This window comes from Symsagittifera roscoffensis, chromosome 10, assembly GCF_963678635.1.
Source record: "Symsagittifera roscoffensis chromosome 10, txSymRosc1.1, whole genome shotgun sequence".
Lineage (NCBI taxonomy): Eukaryota > Metazoa > Xenacoelomorpha > Acoela > Convolutidae > Symsagittifera > Symsagittifera roscoffensis.
The window spans coordinates 4,056,430-4,079,194 of NC_087071.1; the positions used below are offsets into that span (position 1 = coordinate 4,056,430).

Here is a 22,765-nt window from a genome sequence, read left to right on the forward strand (position 1 = left end):
ATGGTGGAAATCAGATAAATCTAGAAAAAAAAGAGAGCTCCGGGTATGTTTAATTGGCTCAAACCTAAAACTTCGAAATATGAAAATAATATATAATCAAATTACAAAAGTGGTTTTTGATTGATATGATCTATGTCCTCCAATTTAGCACGTATTAGCGCGCGAGGACGCATATAAAAAATTTAGGACTAGTGGAAAATGGATCCCCTAAAACAGTACCAAAGGCGACACTTCAGACGTTTGTGGATCGAATCCCTGAATAGTCTGCCCGCCCCATAACCACTAAATCATCCGCTGGGTATCCAAAGTCGTCTCTTTTATAACTGCCCGTACCGAACTTTTCACACAATTTCACGTCTGATCCTACAATTTTCAGACATTAGCTGTTTTCCAGCTCTGGACATATCTGTTTCACATATGATCACATCTGCACTCATTGCCGTTTGCAAACTATACCTGATTCAGACATGACTATACCTGGGTCAGGCATTACTATACCTGGTTCGACATGACCATACCTGGTGAGACATGACTGTACCTAGTGAGACATGACAACACTGTGTCATACATGACAATACCTTGTAAGACATGACGTATTTTCTGTATAGAAAAGATATTTCTTTTCTTTTCTTACAAATAAACCATTTTGTTTAATTTTTCAGCAATTTCTTTCTCATTTTCATTATTTTCATTATTTTGCAGAAAACGGCGACATATCCTATTTAAAAAACGAATCATTTTTCAGGATTTTATTAGAAAAACAATCAGATACTTGTAAGCAAATTTTAATTACAATCGATTGAAACTGTAAAAAATACCTACAAATTGTTACGTGGACTAAACTTTCCGCCCACGATAATCAATTATCATTTAATCAATCTTTACCCATAAACTTCGCTGAAATTTCATATTCGAGAAAATAATTGGTGATAATCGATATTTGGGCGATATGACAATCGAACATGTTGACCAGATTTTCGACCGCAAAAATCTAATATAATCAATTTATTCCAGATAAGAAAACAAATGCGTTCTTTTTTTTTCATTTCATAATTTTGCATAGAAAAATCGATTCGGTAAGAACGAAATTAAGAAGGCTAAAAATAATCGGATGCTGCAACAGAAAAATCAATTGTTTTGGGTATTTTAAAACAAATTTTAGCGGTAATTTTTTTAGCAAGAGGTAGTTTTGAGCATTATAATCGAAGATTGATGAAACGATGGTGGAAATCAGATAAATTTAGAAAAAAAAGAGAGGTTCGGGTATGTTTAATTGGCTCAAACCTAAAACCTCGAGTATGAAAATAATATATAATCAAATTACAAGAGTGGTTATCGATTGATATGATATATGTCCTCCAATTTAGCACGTATTAGCGCGCGAGGACGCATATAAAAAATTTAGGGCTAGTGGAAAAAACGGATCCCCTAAAACAGTACCAAAGGCGACACTTCAGAAGTTTGTGGATCGAATCCCTGAACAGGCTGCCCGCCCAATAACCACTAAATCATCCGCTGGGTATCCAAAGCGGTCTCTTTTATAACTGCCCGTACCGAACTTTTCTCACAATTTCACGTCTGATCATACAATTTTCAGACATTAGCTGTTTTCCAGCTCTGGACATATCTGTTTCACATATGATCACATCTGCACTTATTGCCGTTTGCAAACTATACCTGATTCAGACATAACTATACCTGGGTCCGACATTACTATACCTGGTTCAACATGACCATACCTGGTCAGACATGACTGTACCTAGTGAGACATGACGATACCGTGTCAGACATGACAATACCTTGTCAGATATGACGTATTTTCTGTATAGAAAAGATATTTCTTTTCTTTTCTTAGAAATAAACCATTTTATTTGATTTTTCATTAATTTTCGAAAAGAATTACAACTTTTTTTCACGTGTCTTGTTTTTAAGATAAATAACAAGAAAATTTCATTGTTGGTAATCAGCGTAAGAAAAAATTTTCACAGTTTCTCTTTCGTGCAATTTTTCCGTATCTCATGGGGGGGGGTAAATTTTTAAGAAAGTCTATTATAAATAAATACAGTAGTTAGTAATAAATATAAATCCGCCCTTGTCAGTGGAAAAACGTGGTGGATACCTAGGTTTTTGGTCAATACCTAATTGTTTTAATGCGCCAAGTGCCAATACCATCTCGTACTCATAACTATTCCAAATGCACTTGATTCAAACTATTTGCTCTTATGATTTTGAATCAAATTTTGGCACATGACATCCTATAATTTATCCAATTACTTTTTTTCTGATATAAAGGTAAATAGTTCTGATAACTGATATACTTGTTTCAGTAAATGCGTCTATAATTGATCAAATGGTAATTTGAGTTTTGGCCTACGGAGTTTTTAAAAAGCAGTTTTGATCTAGGTATGATCATGTTTTGTTAGGTATGACCAGTTCTGGTTCAGGTAAGATCATGTATTATCAGATATGATCATGTATGGTCCAGGTATGATCATGTCTTTTCAAGATTGATCATGTCCGGTCCAGGTATGATCATGTAAAGTCAAGTATGATCATGTCTGGTCCAGGTATGATCATGTAAAGTCACGTATGATCATGTCTGGTCCAGGTATGATCATGAAAAGTCAGATGTAATCATTTCTGGTCCAGGTATGATCATGTAAAGTCAGGTATGACCATGCCTGATCCAGGTAGGACCATGTAAAATCAGATCTGAAGTATACCTGGGACATGCCTGAAGCAGACATGATCACACCTGACTTTTTCCATAGTTATAATGTCTGTACATGTCTGATTCAGACATGTACAGCAAAAAAAAGACGTGCAACAGGACCGATACAGATCTGAAATTTGTATGAATTTTCGATGTCCAGATTTGAATTTAACTACAAATTTCGGCTCTTTCCCCCCCCCCCCCACCTGCTAAATTTTACAAGTAAGTTTGTTGACCACAATGTCCGATTTTTATGAAAATTGACATAGAGACTAATTAAGCCATGACAAACATATTTAGTCTTCATAGTCAACCTCGTAAAACCACTCGTTACACTAAAAAATTGAAGCTCGTCTGAGGTGGGGGGAAAAGGAAAAAGAGCCCAAAGTTCAGTACGGGTGGCAACAAAAAATTAAGCAAACATGATTACGGTAATTGAGCTATCTATGAAGTAGCAGACTGTATACTTAGCAAATCGAACGCGTGTCATCAGTCGCGTGCGTTACAACTTTTCTAAGGGGGGATGTTTTTAGGCTTTGTTTGGAAAAGTTTGCCCAAGGGGGTTTTGGCCCAGCCCCAGCCCCCCCCCCCCTGATAATCTTGTTAACTGATATACTTGTTTCAGTAAATGATGTCCAGATTTGAATTTAGCTACAAATTTCGGTTCTTTTTCCTCCCCCCCCCCCACCTGCAAATTTTTACAAGTAAGTTTGTTGACCACATTGTCCGATTGTTATGAAAATTGACATAAAGACATAATTGACAAACATATTTAGTCCTCATAATCAACCTCGTAAAACCACTCGTTACACTAAAAAATTGAAGCTCGTCTGAGGTGGGGTGAAAAGGAAAAAGAGCCCAAATTTCAGTACGTGTGGCAACAAAAAATTAAGCAAACATGATTACGGTAATTGAGCTATCTATGAAGTAGCAGACTGTATACATAGCAAATCGAACGCGTGTCATCGGTCGCGTGCGTTACAACTTTTCTAGAAGGGATGATTTTAGGCTTTTTTGGAAAAATTTGCCCAAGAGGGGGTTTGGACACCCTCACACCCCCTCCCCCCACTGAACATTAGTTATATTGACGCGTCTTTAGATCATTTTTGAGTTTGGTCAGCCAAAAATGGATGCCGTAAAATTATAACAAAAGGGGACCCTTTGCAAAAATTTGGCAACCAGAATTGAGGGCGGGGGGGGGGGGCATTGAGCAAGTTGCCGTAATTTGGTAATATAAGGATTGGTAATATAAAATAATACGGATGAACGTTTTAAAAAACCTTAAATCCATACCAGTTGTTTCGGCGTTGGCCTTGTCTCCTCTGGCAAATGCGGATGCCTCCCTGGATACATCTGATATCTCCTGGACCAGAAGGGGTTCACTCTTGGGGGAGGGGAACAATTCCAGTTCTATCTTCTTGTCATCCATAGAACTGTCCAGCCACCTAGATATTTTTATAAAAAGATATAAGACTAGCAACAATTGTACAATTGTAAAAGTTATTTGCGTCTCGCGGGCATTTCTTGACGACATTTTCAATTTTCATCATAATACTATAAAAAAAATTTCACAATAAATTGGCCCAAGTATTTCAATGCAAATTTTAGAGAATTGTTAATTATTTGACTATAAGATTTAAATCAAAAAATTTTTGGGCAATTTTATTTTATGAAAGCTGGCAGAACAGACAAAAAAGGTGTAAAATTGAGAAAAAACTTTGGATAACTTTTAGAAATTTTCTTCATCATCGACACTTTTCGTTCAAACCGCGATCTTCATAATTCATTTTTTTTCTTCATTTTTTCAGCAAGTTATGACACCGGTATCAAACAGACGATGTAAAAAAGCAAAAGGAACTGTCAGAAAAAACTGTCAAAAACCGGAATCAAACAGACGATGTAAAAAAGCAAAAGGATCTGTCAGAAAAACTACCCCCCCCCCCCAGAACAGTACTCCAAAGCACCAGCCATAAGCCCACCTGTTGCAGTGGAATATCCATGCTTTGTCATCCATGTCCTCCTCCTTCTCCCTGACTGTGACCTGTTTCAGATACCACCCAGCCCCCCTCGCCAGTCCATCGTGGCCCACAATCACACTCCTCAGGGGGCCCAGGTGCACTGCTTCCAGACGGAACACGTCCAGCTGCAATATTGAATTTTTAGGCTTGGAAATGTCAAAAACAGTTAAGTGTGCAATCATGAACGATGTAAAGGAAGGCTTTTATCAAAGGGGGGGGGGGGTGGGTGGGTTTGTGTTTTTGAGTTTTTATCAGCGATGATTCCGAGAAAAATCAGCGATGTAGTTTTTTCAAACTTGAGTTTGCGCATGAATCAACGTGAGCATATAAATTTTCTTCATTGGCGCGCTCTTAGTATTTTGTAAACAAATTCTGAAGGAAATTCGGGAAAAAAATGAAAACTTCTGGAGTTTTAAGAAAACAGAGGTTTTGATTGAATAAAACAGGTTTTGTCATTCGAACCTTCTGACACTCTTTATTCCCATGGAAAGAAACGTTTTTCTAAAAGTGACAAGGATCGAAAAATTCACAGTAGCCTGAAAATGATTGTAAAATTTCGACCCGCTCACCCCTTCGCCAAACATCAAGTCTAAATAATGTCCCCACCTCTTTTGTCAAAATATTTCGAAGTTGTTTAGAAATATGCGTAAAAATAATCGATGCGTATTGCTTTGAAGTGCAGTCAAGAGTCAAGTTAACATATTGCCCGAAAAAAGGAAAGAATGTATACTTGGTTATGTGGCGTAAAGGTTGAAGTATGTAAGCATTATAATTACGTATGTTATTTTATAATGTTGTATGACCATCAAGTTCAAAGTTATAGTGAACGTGGCGTGTTCGCACAGCCAGTGGCTGGCGTATGAACTCGAATTATTTTGCGCTTTGTTATTACGTTGATGTTTATGAAGTAGAGCACAGGCATACTTCCACATGGCGCAGCCAAATACGGATTCGGCCTACCGTGGGTTAGACGCATTCTGGGCCGGCCCTCGCAAGAACCTCCGGTATCGTCGGAATAATGGAGGCAAACTTTTCAGCTGATTGTTGTTGCTAAGGAGGAAATTGAAATCGAGGATTTGTTGCAAGACAGCGGTTTACCTGAAAATCCTTGTCCGGTACCCGGAGGGCTGTTGGGGACAGAGGATCAGCAGGAACAAGCCTATCGTGAGGCACGGAATGAGACGGCCGTAACGACATGGCGAGCCGAGGAAAACCGACGGCCGGAGGATGAACGTCGGACATTCAAAGGATCGACTCGGGGAGAAGCGGATAAGGTGTGAAATCAAAACTATTTTTGTCTTTGAGGAAACAAGGACGAAGATATTTCAATAAAAAACATCCATATCGTAACGTCGTGGACATGAAGTTTTTAGAATTGTGAAAGACTTCGATGGATATGTTTCAGAAAAGAACCGAATGAGGCGATTGAAAGATTTGTTTTCTTTGGGCGCAAGCTAAGGGATATTGAGAGTATGGAACAGTTCTTTGAAGCATTGAGTGACCGTACTTGAATTTTCGATTTCGGGATCGTGAAGCATCGATTGTTCGCTTCGTTTTTATTTTTAATATGAAGAACGAGAAAGTTAAAGAAACAGTTATGCATGGAAACAATGAGCCCGGGGGAGGCACTTACCTTCGGGAAACGCAAAATTAATAACCGGCCAAATAACGCCGGGCCGAGTAAAGTAAACCCAGGAGAGGTTTTGTTAAGCGCGAACCGGTTAATGGTGTTAATAATCAAGTATTGGATAAAAGCCATAACTGCTGAAACCTGTTGAAACCAAACCATAGAAATCATTGTATGGCGAAGAAAATCTTTTGTTATAACTGTAATTGTCGTGGACTTTTTACATTTATTGCCCTGGAATAATTTCATCCAGATGAATGGAAGCCTGTTTCTTCCTCGTCCCGGTTTTTAAGCGAAGCGGAATTGAAATATTGCATCTATGAGTTGGAACTGCCAGCAGTTGTGTGGGCAGTGACTCACTATCAGAACTACTTGTTTGGGCACCGTTTAAAATGCTTACCGATCATAAAACGTTGTTGTCTTGTTTATCAGAGAAAAACAATTCCAAAACAAGTTGGAAGAACAAGATAACGAGGAATTTGGAGTCTTTGTTATTGAAAAGATTATGGACAAGGACGGCAGAGAAAACAGAAAAATGCTGGAGATTGCCATGGGCAATAGCCGGTGGCCGACAGAATCCAGATAGATTGTGCAAGTCCAGTGTCATTTTTTTCCCAAACAAAGCTACGATAGCTGCAGATTCGAGATAGATTTCTGTGGGTCAGAAAAAAGTCCGACGAGATTGAGAATATCTTCTATAGCATGACAGATGATGTGTTTCGAATTATTGGGAAAAATCTAGTCGATGTCGATGTTGAGTCTGAAGGTTTGGTTGCCAAGCAAGCTGAATTCTATATAACCGAAGAGGGAATGACATCTTACCAGCCCTAGGGATTGAAGTTAGGCAGAAGAGTGTGGAAGCCACTATTAACAACGTTGTCACGGACAGCACCCTGACACCAGTGGGGGATTACTTCTTCATCCAATGTAAGTACATTAAACGAATATTGAGAGATTTCAAGGTTTTGTTTAAAAGTCAAGGTGCACTAAAAATTGTGAGGTGAGAACGCTCTTTCACTAACCACTCCGACCGATTCAAGTTTAAGGTAAACGAGTCCCTATACATGTGTCGCCGAAAGTGGAGGAAACCATTGAGGGCTTACTCTGGGATGGACATTTTGAGAAACTCGGTAAGTGCACTAAAGATTGTTTTATCTTACCTACGGTTGTGACGGCAAAAAGAGATGGATCGGTTAAATTAGCCCTGAACTCGAAATTCAATAACAAGCAAACTCACCGTAATCGATATTAGATTTCGAGTAAGAATGAACTGGTGGATAACGTAGCGTTGGCTATCAGTGGTAATACTAACGACCCGATATGGTTTTGAAGAATAGACCTAAGGTATGCGTATTCGCAGATGAAATTGAGTGAAGAAACCAAACGGCAATGCAATTCCAGTATTGTTGGAGGAAATATTACGGGTACGTATAGATTCAAGACCGGATTTCACGGTCTAGGCGATGTTACGAATGAGTTCCAGAGGGTGATGGATTCTCTAGTAGGGAATTTGCCGGGGGGTTCATGTGTATCCGGATGACATTTTGATTGCAACCAGGGCGTCGGTGGAACGCCATTGGCGGGAACTGAGAAAGGTATTAAAAGTGATAAATGAAAATAACGCGGCGGTAAAATGGTCTACATGTAAAGTGCTCACGAAGGAAATCGAATGGCTAGGGTTTAATTTGTCAAATACGGGGACAGAACCGGTTGAAAAAAATTGGAATCGATTGAAAACAAGAAGCGACCTGAAAAAATTCCAGACATAAAATCGTTGATTAGGTCAATGAATCAATTCATTTGGTTTATCCTAAATATGGCGGCTGCAACGGAGCTTTTTTGTGGTCTCTTCATGAAACATTCTAGGTTTGAATGAACGAGTAAACATGAAAAAGCATTTGAGCTAATTAAACAAACATCGGGGGAGTTTGTGCAAAATCAATTTTCTGATATGCGGAGGGAAACGAGAATTAAATGCGACGCATCCGAGAAAGGCTTAGTGGCTGACCTGGAATAATTTCATCCAGATGAATGGAATCCTGTTTCTTACTCGTCTCGGTTTTTAAACGAAGCGGAATTGAAAAATAGCATCAATGAGTTGGAATTGCAATTGTGTAGGCAGTGACTCACTATCAGAATTGCTTGTTTGGGGCACCGTTTAAAATCATTACCGATCATAAAACACTATTGTTTTGTTTATCAGAGGAAAACAATTCCAAAACACTCAGACGCAATTTATTCGATGGATTGATAGGTTATTGCCATTTGATTACGAAAATGAACATATACCAGATGAAAGTATGGGATTTTTAGATTACATTTCTCGTCATTCATCGGGGCGAGCTGAAACTGTCTCAGAATTAGACAATTTATTTGTCGTTGCACAACTTAGAGTAATAAATTGGCTAATTGCACCGGCGCAAAAGAATGCTCATTGTCAAATGTTATCATGTCAAAAACTAAAATTGAGCGGGAGTTACGCAATTGGAAAGAATGCGCTGCGAAGAAACTTATTAGCGCTTTCAAAAACTGTCATTTGATCAGAGTTTGTGTCAACAACCACTATAGAACCGAGATGCTGCAAAAAATGTAAATTAATTAATCCATTTGAATTGGCTGAGAATCGCAATCAAGTAAAATGGATAACCAGGGGGTTGGACTCAGTGAGATTCCTTCGTTGAATGTACATAGTACAACTTCCACAAGACGTCAAACGGCTGATTCGCGAACTATTCCGGCGGAAATGTTTCCTTCTATTTTGTTCGATTGGCCAGAGTTCTTTGACTCAGTGCTTACTTTTATCCTCACAAAAAGCGGATGAAATTCTTAATTGCAGTATTAATGCTCAGGAGGAGAGTACATGTGTCGCAATTAAAAACCTCCGCAATTATTTCAGTCATTATGCTTCTAAATTCCACATGAGTTCTGGAAGACAAGATGGAAGACAAGAAGACAAGACGTTAATGGAAGACAAAATGGTGATTCCACCGCAGTCGAGGGCTACTGTTATGGCTAGCTTACATAGGGGACACGCTGGCCTTTTTAAGATGAAAGACGTGTCAATTAGTTACTTCTGGTGGCCACTTTTGAATCGTCAAATCTCATTAACCGCGGCAAATTGCAAGAAGTGCATTAAATTTGGTAAGAATCTAAAGGCTGTAATACCTAGTACGGAAATCGCATTGACGGAATCAACGGAAGACCCAAATCAAGAGTTTTAGGTAGAATTTTTAGGACCCCTACTTGCCGTTTGGAGCGCCAAAAATACCTGTTAATTCGTGTTGATCGGTTTTGAAAGTTCCCGACGGTTCAATTAACGAAGCGAACTATCGCAACGGTTATCAAGGAATTCTTGGAAAATTACATTACTCTAGACGCCAACCGCGGGTGATCCGAACGGATCAGGGATCGGTCTTTGTGGCTAAGTGAATTCGGTAAATTTTGTCGACAACAAAACATACACCTAATTTTTTCGCCGATGGGAAGTCATAGAGCTACGGGCATGGTGGAGCGATTTATACGAACGTTTCGGTAAAAGCGTATGGCTTAATCTTTTCAGAGTTCAAAGCCGGGGTTGCGAGTAACACTAAATGAAATACTATTCAGCATTCGAACAACAGTACAACAATCGTTGGGTTTTACTCCGTTTGAGGCCCGTTTTGGTCGTAAACCAAACTCGATCTGGCATTCAATCACTCGTGCGGCGTCAACTGAAAATTTGACGTGGAAAAAGGGGTTGTGTTCTCCAGATCATAACAACAAGAAGATGATTCCTGCAATGGGCAAGTCATGAAGTAATACAGCGAACTGGATGATGTGACGAATATGGGGAACCAACGGCGGAAGAAACAACAAAGGCTCCGGTCCTTCAGGCTAAAGCAAAAGCTTACAAGTTTTTTCGCAAAATCCATGACAGATTGAAATCAGAACCGTACTTTGAATTGCTAAAGGAGCTGGTAGTTCGTGAAACGGCTCATACAGTCACTTTGTTTTCCGGAAAGGTTTTTCATAAGTGTGACATCTCCATAAGTTTAGGTGGTTGGGATGAAGAAGCCTGCGGTTTGAAGGCAGTATCTCCTTCAGGCACAACACAACTATGAGACATTCAAACCGATTGGGATGCCCGAAAGACAGCGGCGTTGGCTGCCTCTCAAGAAAGTGCGGGACGGTCTTCGAAATCATCAATGGATCACGCCAGCGGCACTGCAGAGAATCGGATCATGACCGACAGTTCACGGGAAGGTCTTATGTCAACGGAGAGTCCGGAAGAAGATACAGGAGTACAAAGTCTGCCAAAGACATTACCATCAGAGAAGACAGTGGAGCATAGGCATGCCTCAGGTATGAAGAGGGAGTCTCAAACGTTAAATTTGTCAAAACAATTGTCTAAAGGGGATTGTGCCGTATTCGAGTTCGGAAAAAAGAAGTGCACTTCAAATGTAGATAGCTGCAGCTCCGCTAGTCCGATGGAGTCGTCTTCCACGGTTGACGGTGGGGATGAATCAGTAGAAAATGATAAAGCCAATTCACAAGAAATGGGCACACAAGAGCCGCAAGCACCGTCGTCGCCTCAACCTGTGCCAATGGACATAAAGGACGAAGGGGGAAGACTCCACCACAGGTCGGGACCAAGTCAGGGGAGCGTCATCAGACAGGATACGACAATTACTAGGCACAATACACGTCATTAAGAGAGCGCCGGCCACCTAAGTTTCTGGGAGACAGACTATGCACGAGCGTGGTTACCGGTGGCTCATTGAGTGTGAATGTCGTACATCTAACGCAGAACTCTTCAGATGTAGAAGTAGGAAGAGTGCCCAAAACAGTGAGTCGAAATAGAGGAGGGGTAATCTTGCATCCCCAGCACACCACTCCAAGTAAAAAGTCCTGCTACACAAACGTCCCCAAAAAAATTCCCAGTCTAAAACGACGGAGCGCAGAAGATATCTATTTTGACAGAGAGATGTGTCGTTTTTACTGGAGGCAAGAATACATCCAAGACGTTGTGAAGGGGCTGGATCAAGAGAGGTAAATCGAGGCGAATCATTACACATACGTCGGGAATTCCAGCGCTAGTGGATTCAGCAGGAAATGTTATTGACGGATTTCGTTTGCAGTCGCTATATCAAGGTCTAATAGTCGACGTAACCCGAATCTGGGTAAATTTATCGATATTGCTCAGGCGAAAATTCACAGAATGCGTACGGCCATCGATCAGGCCGGAAGATATTTAAAGTTGCGGATTGGAACTAACAACCAGATCCCAAAGTTACCGGCGGCTAGGCGAGTCAAAATCAGTACTCCAATTAAATTGGACGAAACCGGGAATGCGAGACAGGCGGACATGCCAAAGACTGGAACAGTTTTGTTCTCGACTCAACCAGAAGATTCGGGTGCTCGGTAGGAAGAGCATACACGATGCGCGATAACTACAGATGAGAGCGACGGGTAGAAGGAAAAAGAGCAAATGGCCGTGGTGCAAGATACGGTTGACATCAATGCGAGAGGTAATTCCAGCGGCCCATTGGCTACTGACGATTTAGAAATCGCTGATGAGTTATCGGCAATTAGTACGACCAAAGATGATCATCGACAAGTTTTTGAGGAGCTCCAAAACCTATGTTGAAGAGAGGAGGAAGACAGAGATATGGAGTTCTAACCAACGGTTAACAACAACTAGCAGACTGTTAAACTGATCTAGCTTAACGATGGGATGAGTTGTTATATATGCTACCTTGGAGATTAGTGTTATTTATTGTTTCGAAAATGGAATGTGGCATAGAGGTTGAAATATGTAAGTATTATAATTACGTATGTTTTATTTAATGTCGTATGACCATCAAGGTCAAAGTTATAGTGAACGTGGTGGGATCACACAGCCAGTGGCTGGCGTATGAACTTGAGTTTAAGTTGATTCTTTTACGCTTTGTTATAACGTTGATATTATGAAGTAGTGCACACGCATACTTCCACAGGTTAAATATGTTGATTTGTTCTATTATGCAGCCATAATTACCAATTTTCATCTTGCAAATAAGCTGAAAAGTAATCTTCAGATTTTCTTTCAAAATGATCAATTTGAACCAATCAGTTTCAAGTAATGTGAACAACTATTCAAACAGCATAAGGATGAGTTTTTGCCCTATAACGTAAGAATGTGCTTTTTCACAGAGCCGCATTCCCGGGTAGGGAAAATTGAAAATAACTTAAAAAAAATTCTTGGTAAGGAAATATTAGCGTTAAAATAAAATATGACTGAACAAAATAAGCAAACTTGTCACAAATTATGGACTAATTTCATTCAAATAATTGAAAACCTCTATGATATATATCAAAATTTTCCGAAAAAACTCAAAAAAGGGAAAAAGAAAGCAAAAAAGCGACTACTTCGATAGGCATTACTTTTTTTAGGGCTTTCCGGGAACTATTTTTTTACTGTCAACCGGGATTTTTTTCTCGACCGCCCAGTAAACTACTATATAACTGTGCTGTTTCTTTAGCTGTTTTGGGGGGACAGGAGAAGTCAGTTCCAAAATGTGTTCAGATCGAAACCACGATTTTTTGCCTACTTTTCTTCAAAAATGTTTTGTCGCAGGAAGTTGTCAATTTTCAACGACCCAATAAAAAAGTCGACACAGTTTTTTTGGTATGGTATAATTTCGGTGACTCAATTTACATTTTGAGTCAACGTGACTCAATTTACATGATGCGAGAGTTGAATCTTATCAACGATTGGTTTTTGGCTTCGAACCAATCGTAAATTCATCGGCTGACCGGGAATAAAAAACGACTTCGTCTACTAGGATATTTGGACACGTGACACTCCACCCAAAAAAGGGTTTTTCTTTTGTTTACCTGTGCTGCTTCAAAGGGGGAATCCTGATTGGATCTGTGCAGCTGTCTCTTTCCACTGTCACTCCAAGTGCCAATCAATTGCAGGTACACATTGGACTCAGTGTCTGCACCAGGAACATCTCCAGTTTGCACCTCGATTACGTAATTCACAACTGAAATTATGAAACTATTACATAATTTAAGACATAATTCACCACTGAAATTACGAAACTATTACGTAATTTAAGACATAATTTAACACTAAATTGAAGAAATTAAGACTAATTAATAACCCGAGAAAATGAAAGCGCTAAAAGTGCTTTTTATTTGATTTTTAAAAAAACCTGGTTGACCTCCTTTGATCGCAAAATGAATGAAATCAAGCAATTCAATAAAATAAGTCTATGAAAATTTTTTAATCATACAAACTTCATACAATTTGCTAGAATGGTGTCATCAAATTTTCACTTTCTAGAATTGTTTAATAGTCTTAATAACATAAACTGTGTTTTTTTAACCTGGCAGCAGGTAATCTCCAGGTCTGATGGCCGGAAGTTCTCTCGCAGTTGCCCCATCATCCAGCTGGCGAGACAAGAGGCGGTCGAACTTGAACTTGAGAAACTCTTCACTATCCACGTTGTGCATCTTCAACTGCAAAAAAATACAAACATAAAATACAAACAAGACTCGCTTGGCAATCCAAAGACTTCCGGATTGATTCCCAAACGAAATCAACTTTTCTGAAATCGGCCTGAATAAAAAAATCACCCCTGGCTTATATATTCCTCATTTTCTTCCTCAAAAGTCGGAACAAAAAGCAAAACTCAATAATTAATATCAATATTACAAATATTATATCAAATATTACAATATCAAATACAATTCAAATTCATGATGCTTCTAAGAAATATTAACCAACTTTTGAATTGGGTTTTGTTTTTACAGTACTAAAAAGTATTTTATTTAACGAAAGACAATGCAACAACAGAGCAAAATTCATGACCAAAGTATTCAAAATAGCTCGAGATAGATTTTGACTTTTTGGTGTCTTTCTCTCAAAATTATCCTTGATAAACATTTCTAATATTGTTTATTTGATCAACTCATGTTTACTTTTGGTTAAAATAGTTCTTGTTTCTGCATGGTCCATTTTTCCTAATATCTCGCATTACACACTGATTTATTTTGCGCAACGAACCTTTTTTACAACTCAAGGCTGTTTTTTTTGCGTCAAAATTTTTCGTGTGGCACCACTATTAGTCTATTTATTTATATCGTGGTTCAAGATATCCGAAATTCACCAAAAAAACTTATATCCTGTTATATACAATTTCTTATCACCCAAATAACCTTCAAAAGGGTTGCTGATTGTAGCCTGCTTAGAAATCGTCACTTGATTTTACCAGTTGACCTTTGACAATGTCCCGTCAGAAACATTTATCGTATCATTGTACCAAAAATTATGCAATCCCAGTTGGTGTATTAAGTTAAAAATTCGATCGAAAAAATTTTCCTCGTCAGTTTTTTTTTATTGTATAAACAAATGATCTATTTTTGTTGATTAAAAATTTTTCCTGGCAAGCTTCGGGCGTAGCAGAAAATTTTAAAACGAACTGTAACTTATCGAAGAAAGTAAAATTTATAACTGGGCCTATGTTGTCCAATTTTCCCACTTTTCAAGATGACGAAATATGAACACAAAACAGTGCATTATAGCTGCCAAAATTGTTCTAAGCAAAAAACAGCAGTATTTTTTTGGATCATTCTGAAACAAAATTGTTTTAAATTGAACCCCAAAAAAAATTTGCAAAAAATAGAAAATAAATTTTTGGCGCCGGCTGATATAATTTTTTTACGCCCCGTACCAAGAAATTCTTTATTTTTGACCTGAAATACCTTATATCTAATCTAACTTTGTGATCAGAATTCTTTATGAAACTTTGAAATAAAGCAGGAATTTTGTTAAAACTTTGAATTTATCATTTTGTTTCTGATCAGAAATTAGGTGAATCTAGGCTATTTCTAGCTAGAAAAAATTCCTCTGGTGATGCTCGAATCACCATCTTTCAGTTTTTCTAGGCGGTTGTGCTAACCACTAGGCCACATGCCTTGATGTAGATTAATAGTTTTGGCTATCTAATCCAAAGTAACGCTTGTTATAAAAAGGTTTAATTCACATTGTATTGCTACGAATATTGTGTATACTCAAAGTATGTTTATCTCGTTGAGCAATGAACTGATTTTTGGTTATTTCTTTCCAGAAACTGTTTTTTTTTTAAAGCTAGAAAGGAATTAGATCATTTCTGCACATAAAATACAAGAAAACATAGCTAGATATTAGATATAAATTTTTATCTAGAAAAACGGCCTCTGTTGGGTGCGGGGCTCAATTAAAATGTGCTTGTTGCGCGAAGGAAAAATTTTTTGCAAGCCACTGTGATTTTTCGAGAAAAACCTGATGAGCACATTTGTTGGTCCTTTTCCCCAGGAATTTTAAATTAAAAAAACATCTTTGGTCTTTTAAACTGCTCACCTGCTTGACGTGCCAGTTAGTTGGCTGGACAGACATGTCATCATGTTCCAGACGCACTTTGAAGATCTTGCCCACCTCCGGAATACTGATCTAAAATCAACCTAATTTTCGGAACCCAGCGAAAACTTTACCTCTTTTGTGGATACCTCTTTCGAAGTTACGATCGAACCTGTCTTATTTAATGTATTAGTGTACTTAGTGAAGTTTTGGGATAAGCTCAAAAAATCCACAAACTGACACAAAATTGACTTTTTGGATATTTTTTAACTAACAGCTTTTAAAAATTATCTGTTGAAACGCGATTTATTTAAATATAACGAAAAGAAAAACCTGGAAATCATCTTTGGCATGTGACTGAAACAGCCTCCCCCCTCTTGCGACCCAATTCTCCTCCCCCAAATGAACCCTTTCGACCCCCCTGTCTCCGTATATCCACAGAGTGACTGTAGTTTGTTCTTCACACGGGGAGTCTCCTGTTTCCAACTGGATGTCCCAAGTTTCCAGCTTGAGGGGGACTAGAGCTTGGCTGTCATTGGCTAAAATTACACCACAAGAAAAATACAAAAAATTTTCTTGTTTGTGTGTGTTTGAATATAAAATACGCAAACAAAACATCAGATGTCAAATGAAATGTTTTGGCTCAACACATTCGGCTCACTTTTGATAATGCTAATTTATCCTTCTGACCATTTGAAAAGTGCGGAGAAATTTTATATTCGGGTTTTTTTACATTCGGGTACTTTTTTATGCAATTGAATTCAAATTAGGCAAATACAGGGTTGACCAAAAATGCTAAGATAACTTTTTTATATGGAAAAAATGCTAGTCATATACTTCTCATGCAATTCCACACAAACAAAAAACTGCATGATAAGTCTATGATTAGTAAATTTTTGTATATGGAAATTGTATGACTAGCACTTTCCCAAAAAATGAAAAAAAGAATACATTTTTTAAGTTTAATATCTCAAAAATTATGGAATGTGTTCGAAGAAATAGGAGTTTTTTTTAAATCTTTGAAAAAATATACACAGAAACGGATAGAAATCCAATTTTTGTGTATCCAGGACTACGTTACGCAGGCAAAAAATTAAATTTTGCATGCAAAAATTTTTTTTGGAAATGTTTGTTAGAGTACAAAACTCGATTGGCGGTTAAAAAAATTAGGACAAGTTCAGTTTTCTTCATCAAAACAATTTTTTGTCGCCATCAAAAAAATGCTAGTCATACAGTTTTCATATATGGAAATTCTACGATAACCATTTTTTTACAAAAAAAGAAACATAGTTTTTTTCATCACCAGACTGTTTTATTTGGTTAAAAAAGCCGCAGAAACTAGTTCAAAATCGTTTTTGAATAATTTTTCAAGATTGTATGAAAATTGTAAGACAAGCATTTTTCCGTACATTTGATATTGGAATTGTCTGACAAGCATTTTCGGTGTATGGAATTGTAAGATAAGCATTTTCGGTTTATGGAGGTCAACCCGGGTTATCAGACATTGATCAAAGCATACATAAACATGCCATACAAAAGAACTAGAAATTTTAAGCGTTTTTGAAGAAATTTATCCAAAGAAACGGAAAAAAATCCATTCTTGTGTATCCAGGACTATGATACGCACACCAAAAAAAAATTTTGCATGCAAAATTTTGGAGCAATTTCAAAATACTTTTGTAGTCGCCATCAAAAAACACTAGTCATACAATTTCCATAAATGAAAATTATATGATTAATGTTTTTTGAACAAAAATTCATCTTTTTATTTATCTTTTTTATTTTAGCCAAAACAAGATAAAAGTTCTTTGAAAATTCGATGAACTCGTTATAGCAAAACGTATGACATTTTTATGATCAATAACTGTTCATAGACTTTGTTGTGATTTGTTTTTAGTATCTTAAAATGACCTTCGGTATTTTAAATAATACCTGTTAAACATCTTAGTTACGACCATTGGTCGATATGAACGGAGGTTTAGTTGTCCTTTTAACGTTCTTATTTCAAATACTTCTTTTTTAACCGTTTTATCCTTTCAAGCTTATGTACATACATTGTACACATAGAACCATAGAATTAGAACAGTTTATTATGGCGCAGTGAAATGATTCGAATGTGCGTGGAATTCCCCCCTTTTGGCCAAACCATACTCTAGAGCCACCGCATGCCTGGACCCAATGGAGCGACCAATTCCAATTGGCGATCATTGCGAAAGAAAATCTGGATTTAGAGAGCCTACATGGACCAGTGATACCGGAGACGCAAATTCCAATCTTGGAACAAGCAACAGGCAGCGAGTCGGACGCGGAAAAAGCCAACAGAGAGAGCAGGAACAAAAGCGCAATGAAACAGTAGGAATCCACCGAAGAGAAGCGGATCAACGAAGAAAAGAGGAAATTTAATGGAATGAGACGAACGGAGGCGGACAAGAAACTGCGATCAATTTTATTTCTAGCCCTAGGGAGCGAAAGAAAAAGAGTTTTTACACAAAAGAACCCAAGATTCTAGCAATATCGTTCTCTGAGTTCTGGACTCTACTAGACGCAGCATTTAACAAACCGCCCATCACTACGTTCGAAAGATATAACTACTAAATCGAAAGCAGAAAGACCGCGAGTCGTACGAACAATTCTGGGGAGCACTGACGGACCTGGCAAGCACGTGCAACATCAAGGAATCTGACGAGGCGGAATGGATAAGAAACATCTTCATTTTTAACATGAAGAACACAGACACCCAGAGTAAGCTACTTTCAGCTACCATCAGCCGTCGGAAGCACTTAATCAAGCCCTAATCGACGAAAAGGGATACTTTAACCACCAGAAACTGACAAACATGTCACGGTCATCGACCAACTGGACAACTTTTAAATCTTTTAGTAACCACAATCAAATCAAAAAGGAACCAAATTTAAACATCGAAAGGAGTAACTTGCGCATGAAATGCGGGAATACATTTACGAAAGGGCACTTAAACGTTTGCCCAGCAAAGGACATAACCTGTAAAAATTGTAATTATAAGGGACACTTCGCCAAATTATGTAAATCACGCAATAAGAGACCAACTGTAAATACTGTATCAGATAATTATGTAAATACCAAGAATTGTACATACACACCTCCGGAAAACTCGTGGATGGAAGAAAAAGAATCGTGCGACGGTATAAATGCGTGGAACGAGTACGGATAGGGTGACGATGACAATTTCTCGGTGTTGAGCGGCAGAACAATTTACGACAAAGAAACTCCTGAACCTAGGCATCGGCTGGGATATGATTTTAAATATGAACATAACTGTAGATTCAGCAAGCCCTGTAAGTTTTTTAAAACAAAATATACTATACGAAATTAAACTAAGATACCCGAACCTCAAGATACACCCAGTGGAGAAAAGAATAAAAGACCTATACTGCGGATTCACCAAGGATACGATCAAAATTTTGGGAAAAATAATTGTCAGAACACAGTCCAATGGGTGGATCAGCGAAGAAACCCCGTTCTTCATAACCGGCGGACACGAGAAAAACATCTTGGGGAACGACAATTTACCCAAACTGGGCATAGAAATAACACAGAGGAAATGCCCCCAACCAATCTGCATGGTCAATTAACCCACACTCGAGAGTGAGTACAAAAACCTACCTTCAATATCTGACAAAATTTTTAACGAGTTCAAAAATCTATTCACTAGAGTGGGGAAAGTACCTAATGATCGAAAGGTAACTCATTTTCACTCACCTTTTAAACCAATACAGTCCAAAGGGAGAATAGTTCCACTCCATTTACTCGCGGGAGTGAACGAAGAATTAAAAAGAATGGAAACAGAAGGCCACATAATAAAATTAAAAAAAATGCGACGAAGATTTTTTTATCAGTCCAATTGTAATCGCTCGGAAAAAGGATACTTCAATAAAACTGGCACTAGACTCTAAGCTATTAAATGATCAAATTTTTAAAAATAAGTATCAAATGCCGAGCATCCATGAACTTATTGTTAACGTGGCGCTCCAAATTTCAAAAAAATCCAACGGGCGAGTTTGGTTTAGTAAGCTAGACCTGAAAAACGCTTATAGCCAATTTAAACTATGCGATCAAACAAGTAAACAGTGCAATTCTAGCATAGTACGCGGTGAAACTACCGGAACATATCAATTTTTAACGGGATTTTACGGATTGGGAGACATGCCCAATGAATTCCAACGGGTCATGGACTCACTGTTGAAAAATGTCTCTTTCACGAATTGTTACTTAGACGATATCCTGATAGCCTCGCGTGGATCCCTGGAAGAACAAAAATCAATAGTGTATAAAATTTTATCAATATTAGATAAGAACAACATGGCAGTTAAATGGGGGAAATGCGCATTTTTTAAATCTGACATCAAATGGCTTGGCTTCAAGATCTCAGGGGATGGTGTACGACCGTTGGTCGGTAAAGCCGACGCAATAAAAAGTTTGCCAACCCCGAAGAATATTTCTGAACTACGTTCATTTTTCGGCTCGATAAACCAATACGTAAAATTCGTTCCTAACTTATCGACTTTAAGCTCCCCTCTTCGACCTCTATAAACAAAAAATTGGTATACAAATGGGATACTAACCATTCAATAGCGTTTGAGAAGTTAAAAACGGAAATTGTAAAAATTACAGAAAAGAGCCATTTCGATATGAAAGAGAAGACAAGACTGAAAATGGACGCTTCACATAACGGACTAGGGGCAACCCTAGAACAATTACAGGACGACCAGTGGAAAACAATCGCGTCTGCATCCAGATTTTCAAAAAACCATGAAATGAAATATTCTACCAACAAATTAGAGTTGCTGGGAGTCGTATGGGCTACAGAACAGTGCAGAAACTACCTGTACGGAGCGGAATTTCAAATCGTAACAGACCACAAGCATTACTATCAGCAAATCATGGAAACAAAACGATGCATATTCGATTGACCCGTTGGGTAAACAGACTTTTACCATTCAATTTTAAAATTTCACATTTACCAGGAAGGGACATGGGCTTTACAGACCTTTTATCTAGACTTCCTTCGGGCAAAGCCCTTCCAATTTTCCATTATGACGACGATTTTGTAGTCGCTTCAACCGACAAAATTCAGAACCTCTTATAAACTAAACAATATTCTAAAATAGTTACTGTAAATTCTGTAGATAGACCAACGGTCGCTGTAAATACTAATACGCGAGTTAAAACAATCCCATCGGGAAAGGAATATTCAAGCGACGTGATTGGTCAGAACCGGTTGAATAGCTCTTTAGCTTTACTTAATCTCAAGATTATTGCTGCTATCATATCTTGTATCGCTTAGTCGATAAAAATTTGCCACAATCAACACTCTCGGACAGAAAATTGCACTACAATTTGCCAACCTGTCAATAATTCGAAGTGTAATTTTAAAAGTATTACCTTTACGGACAAAGTCCTTCGACATTTTTTTTACTAAACAGACACTTCATACCATCTAGCAAGAAACAATCAGATCTCCCAACGGACAAAGTGAACGAACGTCTCTTGATCATCCCGGAAGAACATAATATCGCCCTCAAATTCAGAGACGACCGAATTCCACCCGACCACGCAGACCTCGTAAGAAGATACAAGGCCGACTTGAATTTACTAAATTCCCCAATTCGCCCGGAAAACCACTGTTCGAAGAAATTGCTTTAGATCATGACCAGAGAAGACAAGTGCTGTGGAATTTGATAGAGACGATAAAGAGGAATTGATCTATGGGCATACACGGGTTTTACATGAAGAACTATGCCAAAGATCTTCACGTGAAGGATGAGCTACTCTTCTTAGACAATAAATTAGTCGTCCCAGCTACCTTCAGGGGAACTTTTAATTCGATGCTACATCAGACTCATCCAGGACAGTTTTGGATAAAATCTCTCGCCAAATATTTGTGGTGGCCGCACATCTACTTGGAAATTTACCAACACGTGAGAACATGTAGCCAATGTCTAAAAGCTGGTAAGAACATTAAAGTGTTACTAGGCTCCCAGAAAATTTCGAAACTCCCGACGTTGACATTCGCGAACGCAGAAATTAACTTGGACTTTGCGGGACCGTTGGACGCGTGCTGGGGTAACAATAAATACATCCTTCTTTGCATCGACCGTTACACAAAGTTTCCTTCGGCCAAGAACAACACCTCTACAAGAAACGTAATTTCATTTTTAAACGATTACTGTCACCTACGCGGATTCCCAAGGAAAATTAGAGTCGACCATGGGGCATGCTTCTTATCACATGATTTCTGCGATAAATTTAAAATGGAAATTATTTACTGCAGAATCGGAGACCACAGATCCAATGGGCTAGTGGAAAGATTAATGAACACAATTAAATCAAAATTACTGGCAATGTCCTTCGAAGTACACCTTTTGAAAAGCATTTTAAGAGAGTAGCGAACACTAGGTGGAAAAACCTTATGTCCAATACTGACCATTTAGATAAAGGGAAGGCTATAATGTCCAAAGTTCGGGCCATGAACTGGGAACTCCACGACGGGGCAGAAGATGGTTATCTGGACGAGGAAAAGGACAGCACGTCGGATCCAGAAGAAAACATGCCACTATCTAGGACTTTCAACCTACATACAACCCCGGACGTCACTATTCGAACTTCAGAACCTCTGGAAAAAAGAAAAGCAGTAATGGGAGGTAACTTATATAGAAAGGTATCTAACAGGAAAAATAGGGACCCATATTTTAATCTGGTTAAGAAGGATATTATCGATTCTCCAGAGCACACCGTTACTCTTGACAATGGTCATGTTTTACGTAAATCGGATCTGGCTATAAAAGGAAAAATACTCCCTGGGCCCAAAAAGATAATAGTGAATCAGACACCCATTGGGCATAATCTTTACACTGATTCGAGTTTAGCTGGGAAAAGGAAACTCTCCCCACCGAAGAAAGCTGTATCGTCACCCGCTGGACACTCGGTTCAAGGCACCTCAAGAACGGCTAACACCAGAGTAGGGACTAGTGCACCGACCGTGAGGACAGCCACTCAAGAATCTC

The 22,765-nt window shown here is 38.4% G+C and overlaps 1 protein-coding gene across 1 annotated transcript in view; it reads right to left on the reverse strand.

Annotated features, from left to right (window-relative positions):
• Positions 1–22,765, reverse strand: part of LOC134855548 (lipoxygenase homology domain-containing protein 1-like) — a gene marked incomplete at its 5' end in the record, with an annotated part of 191,574 nt that overhangs the window by 97,317 nt on the left and 71,492 nt on the right. The window contains 6 exon segments of the mRNA XM_063872089.1: positions 4,007–4,158; positions 4,693–4,856; positions 13,214–13,365; positions 13,711–13,843; positions 15,726–15,815; positions 16,056–16,261. Of these exon segments, the coding sequence (XP_063728159.1) occupies positions 4,007–4,158; positions 4,693–4,856; positions 13,214–13,365; positions 13,711–13,843; positions 15,726–15,815; positions 16,056–16,261 (897 nt within the window).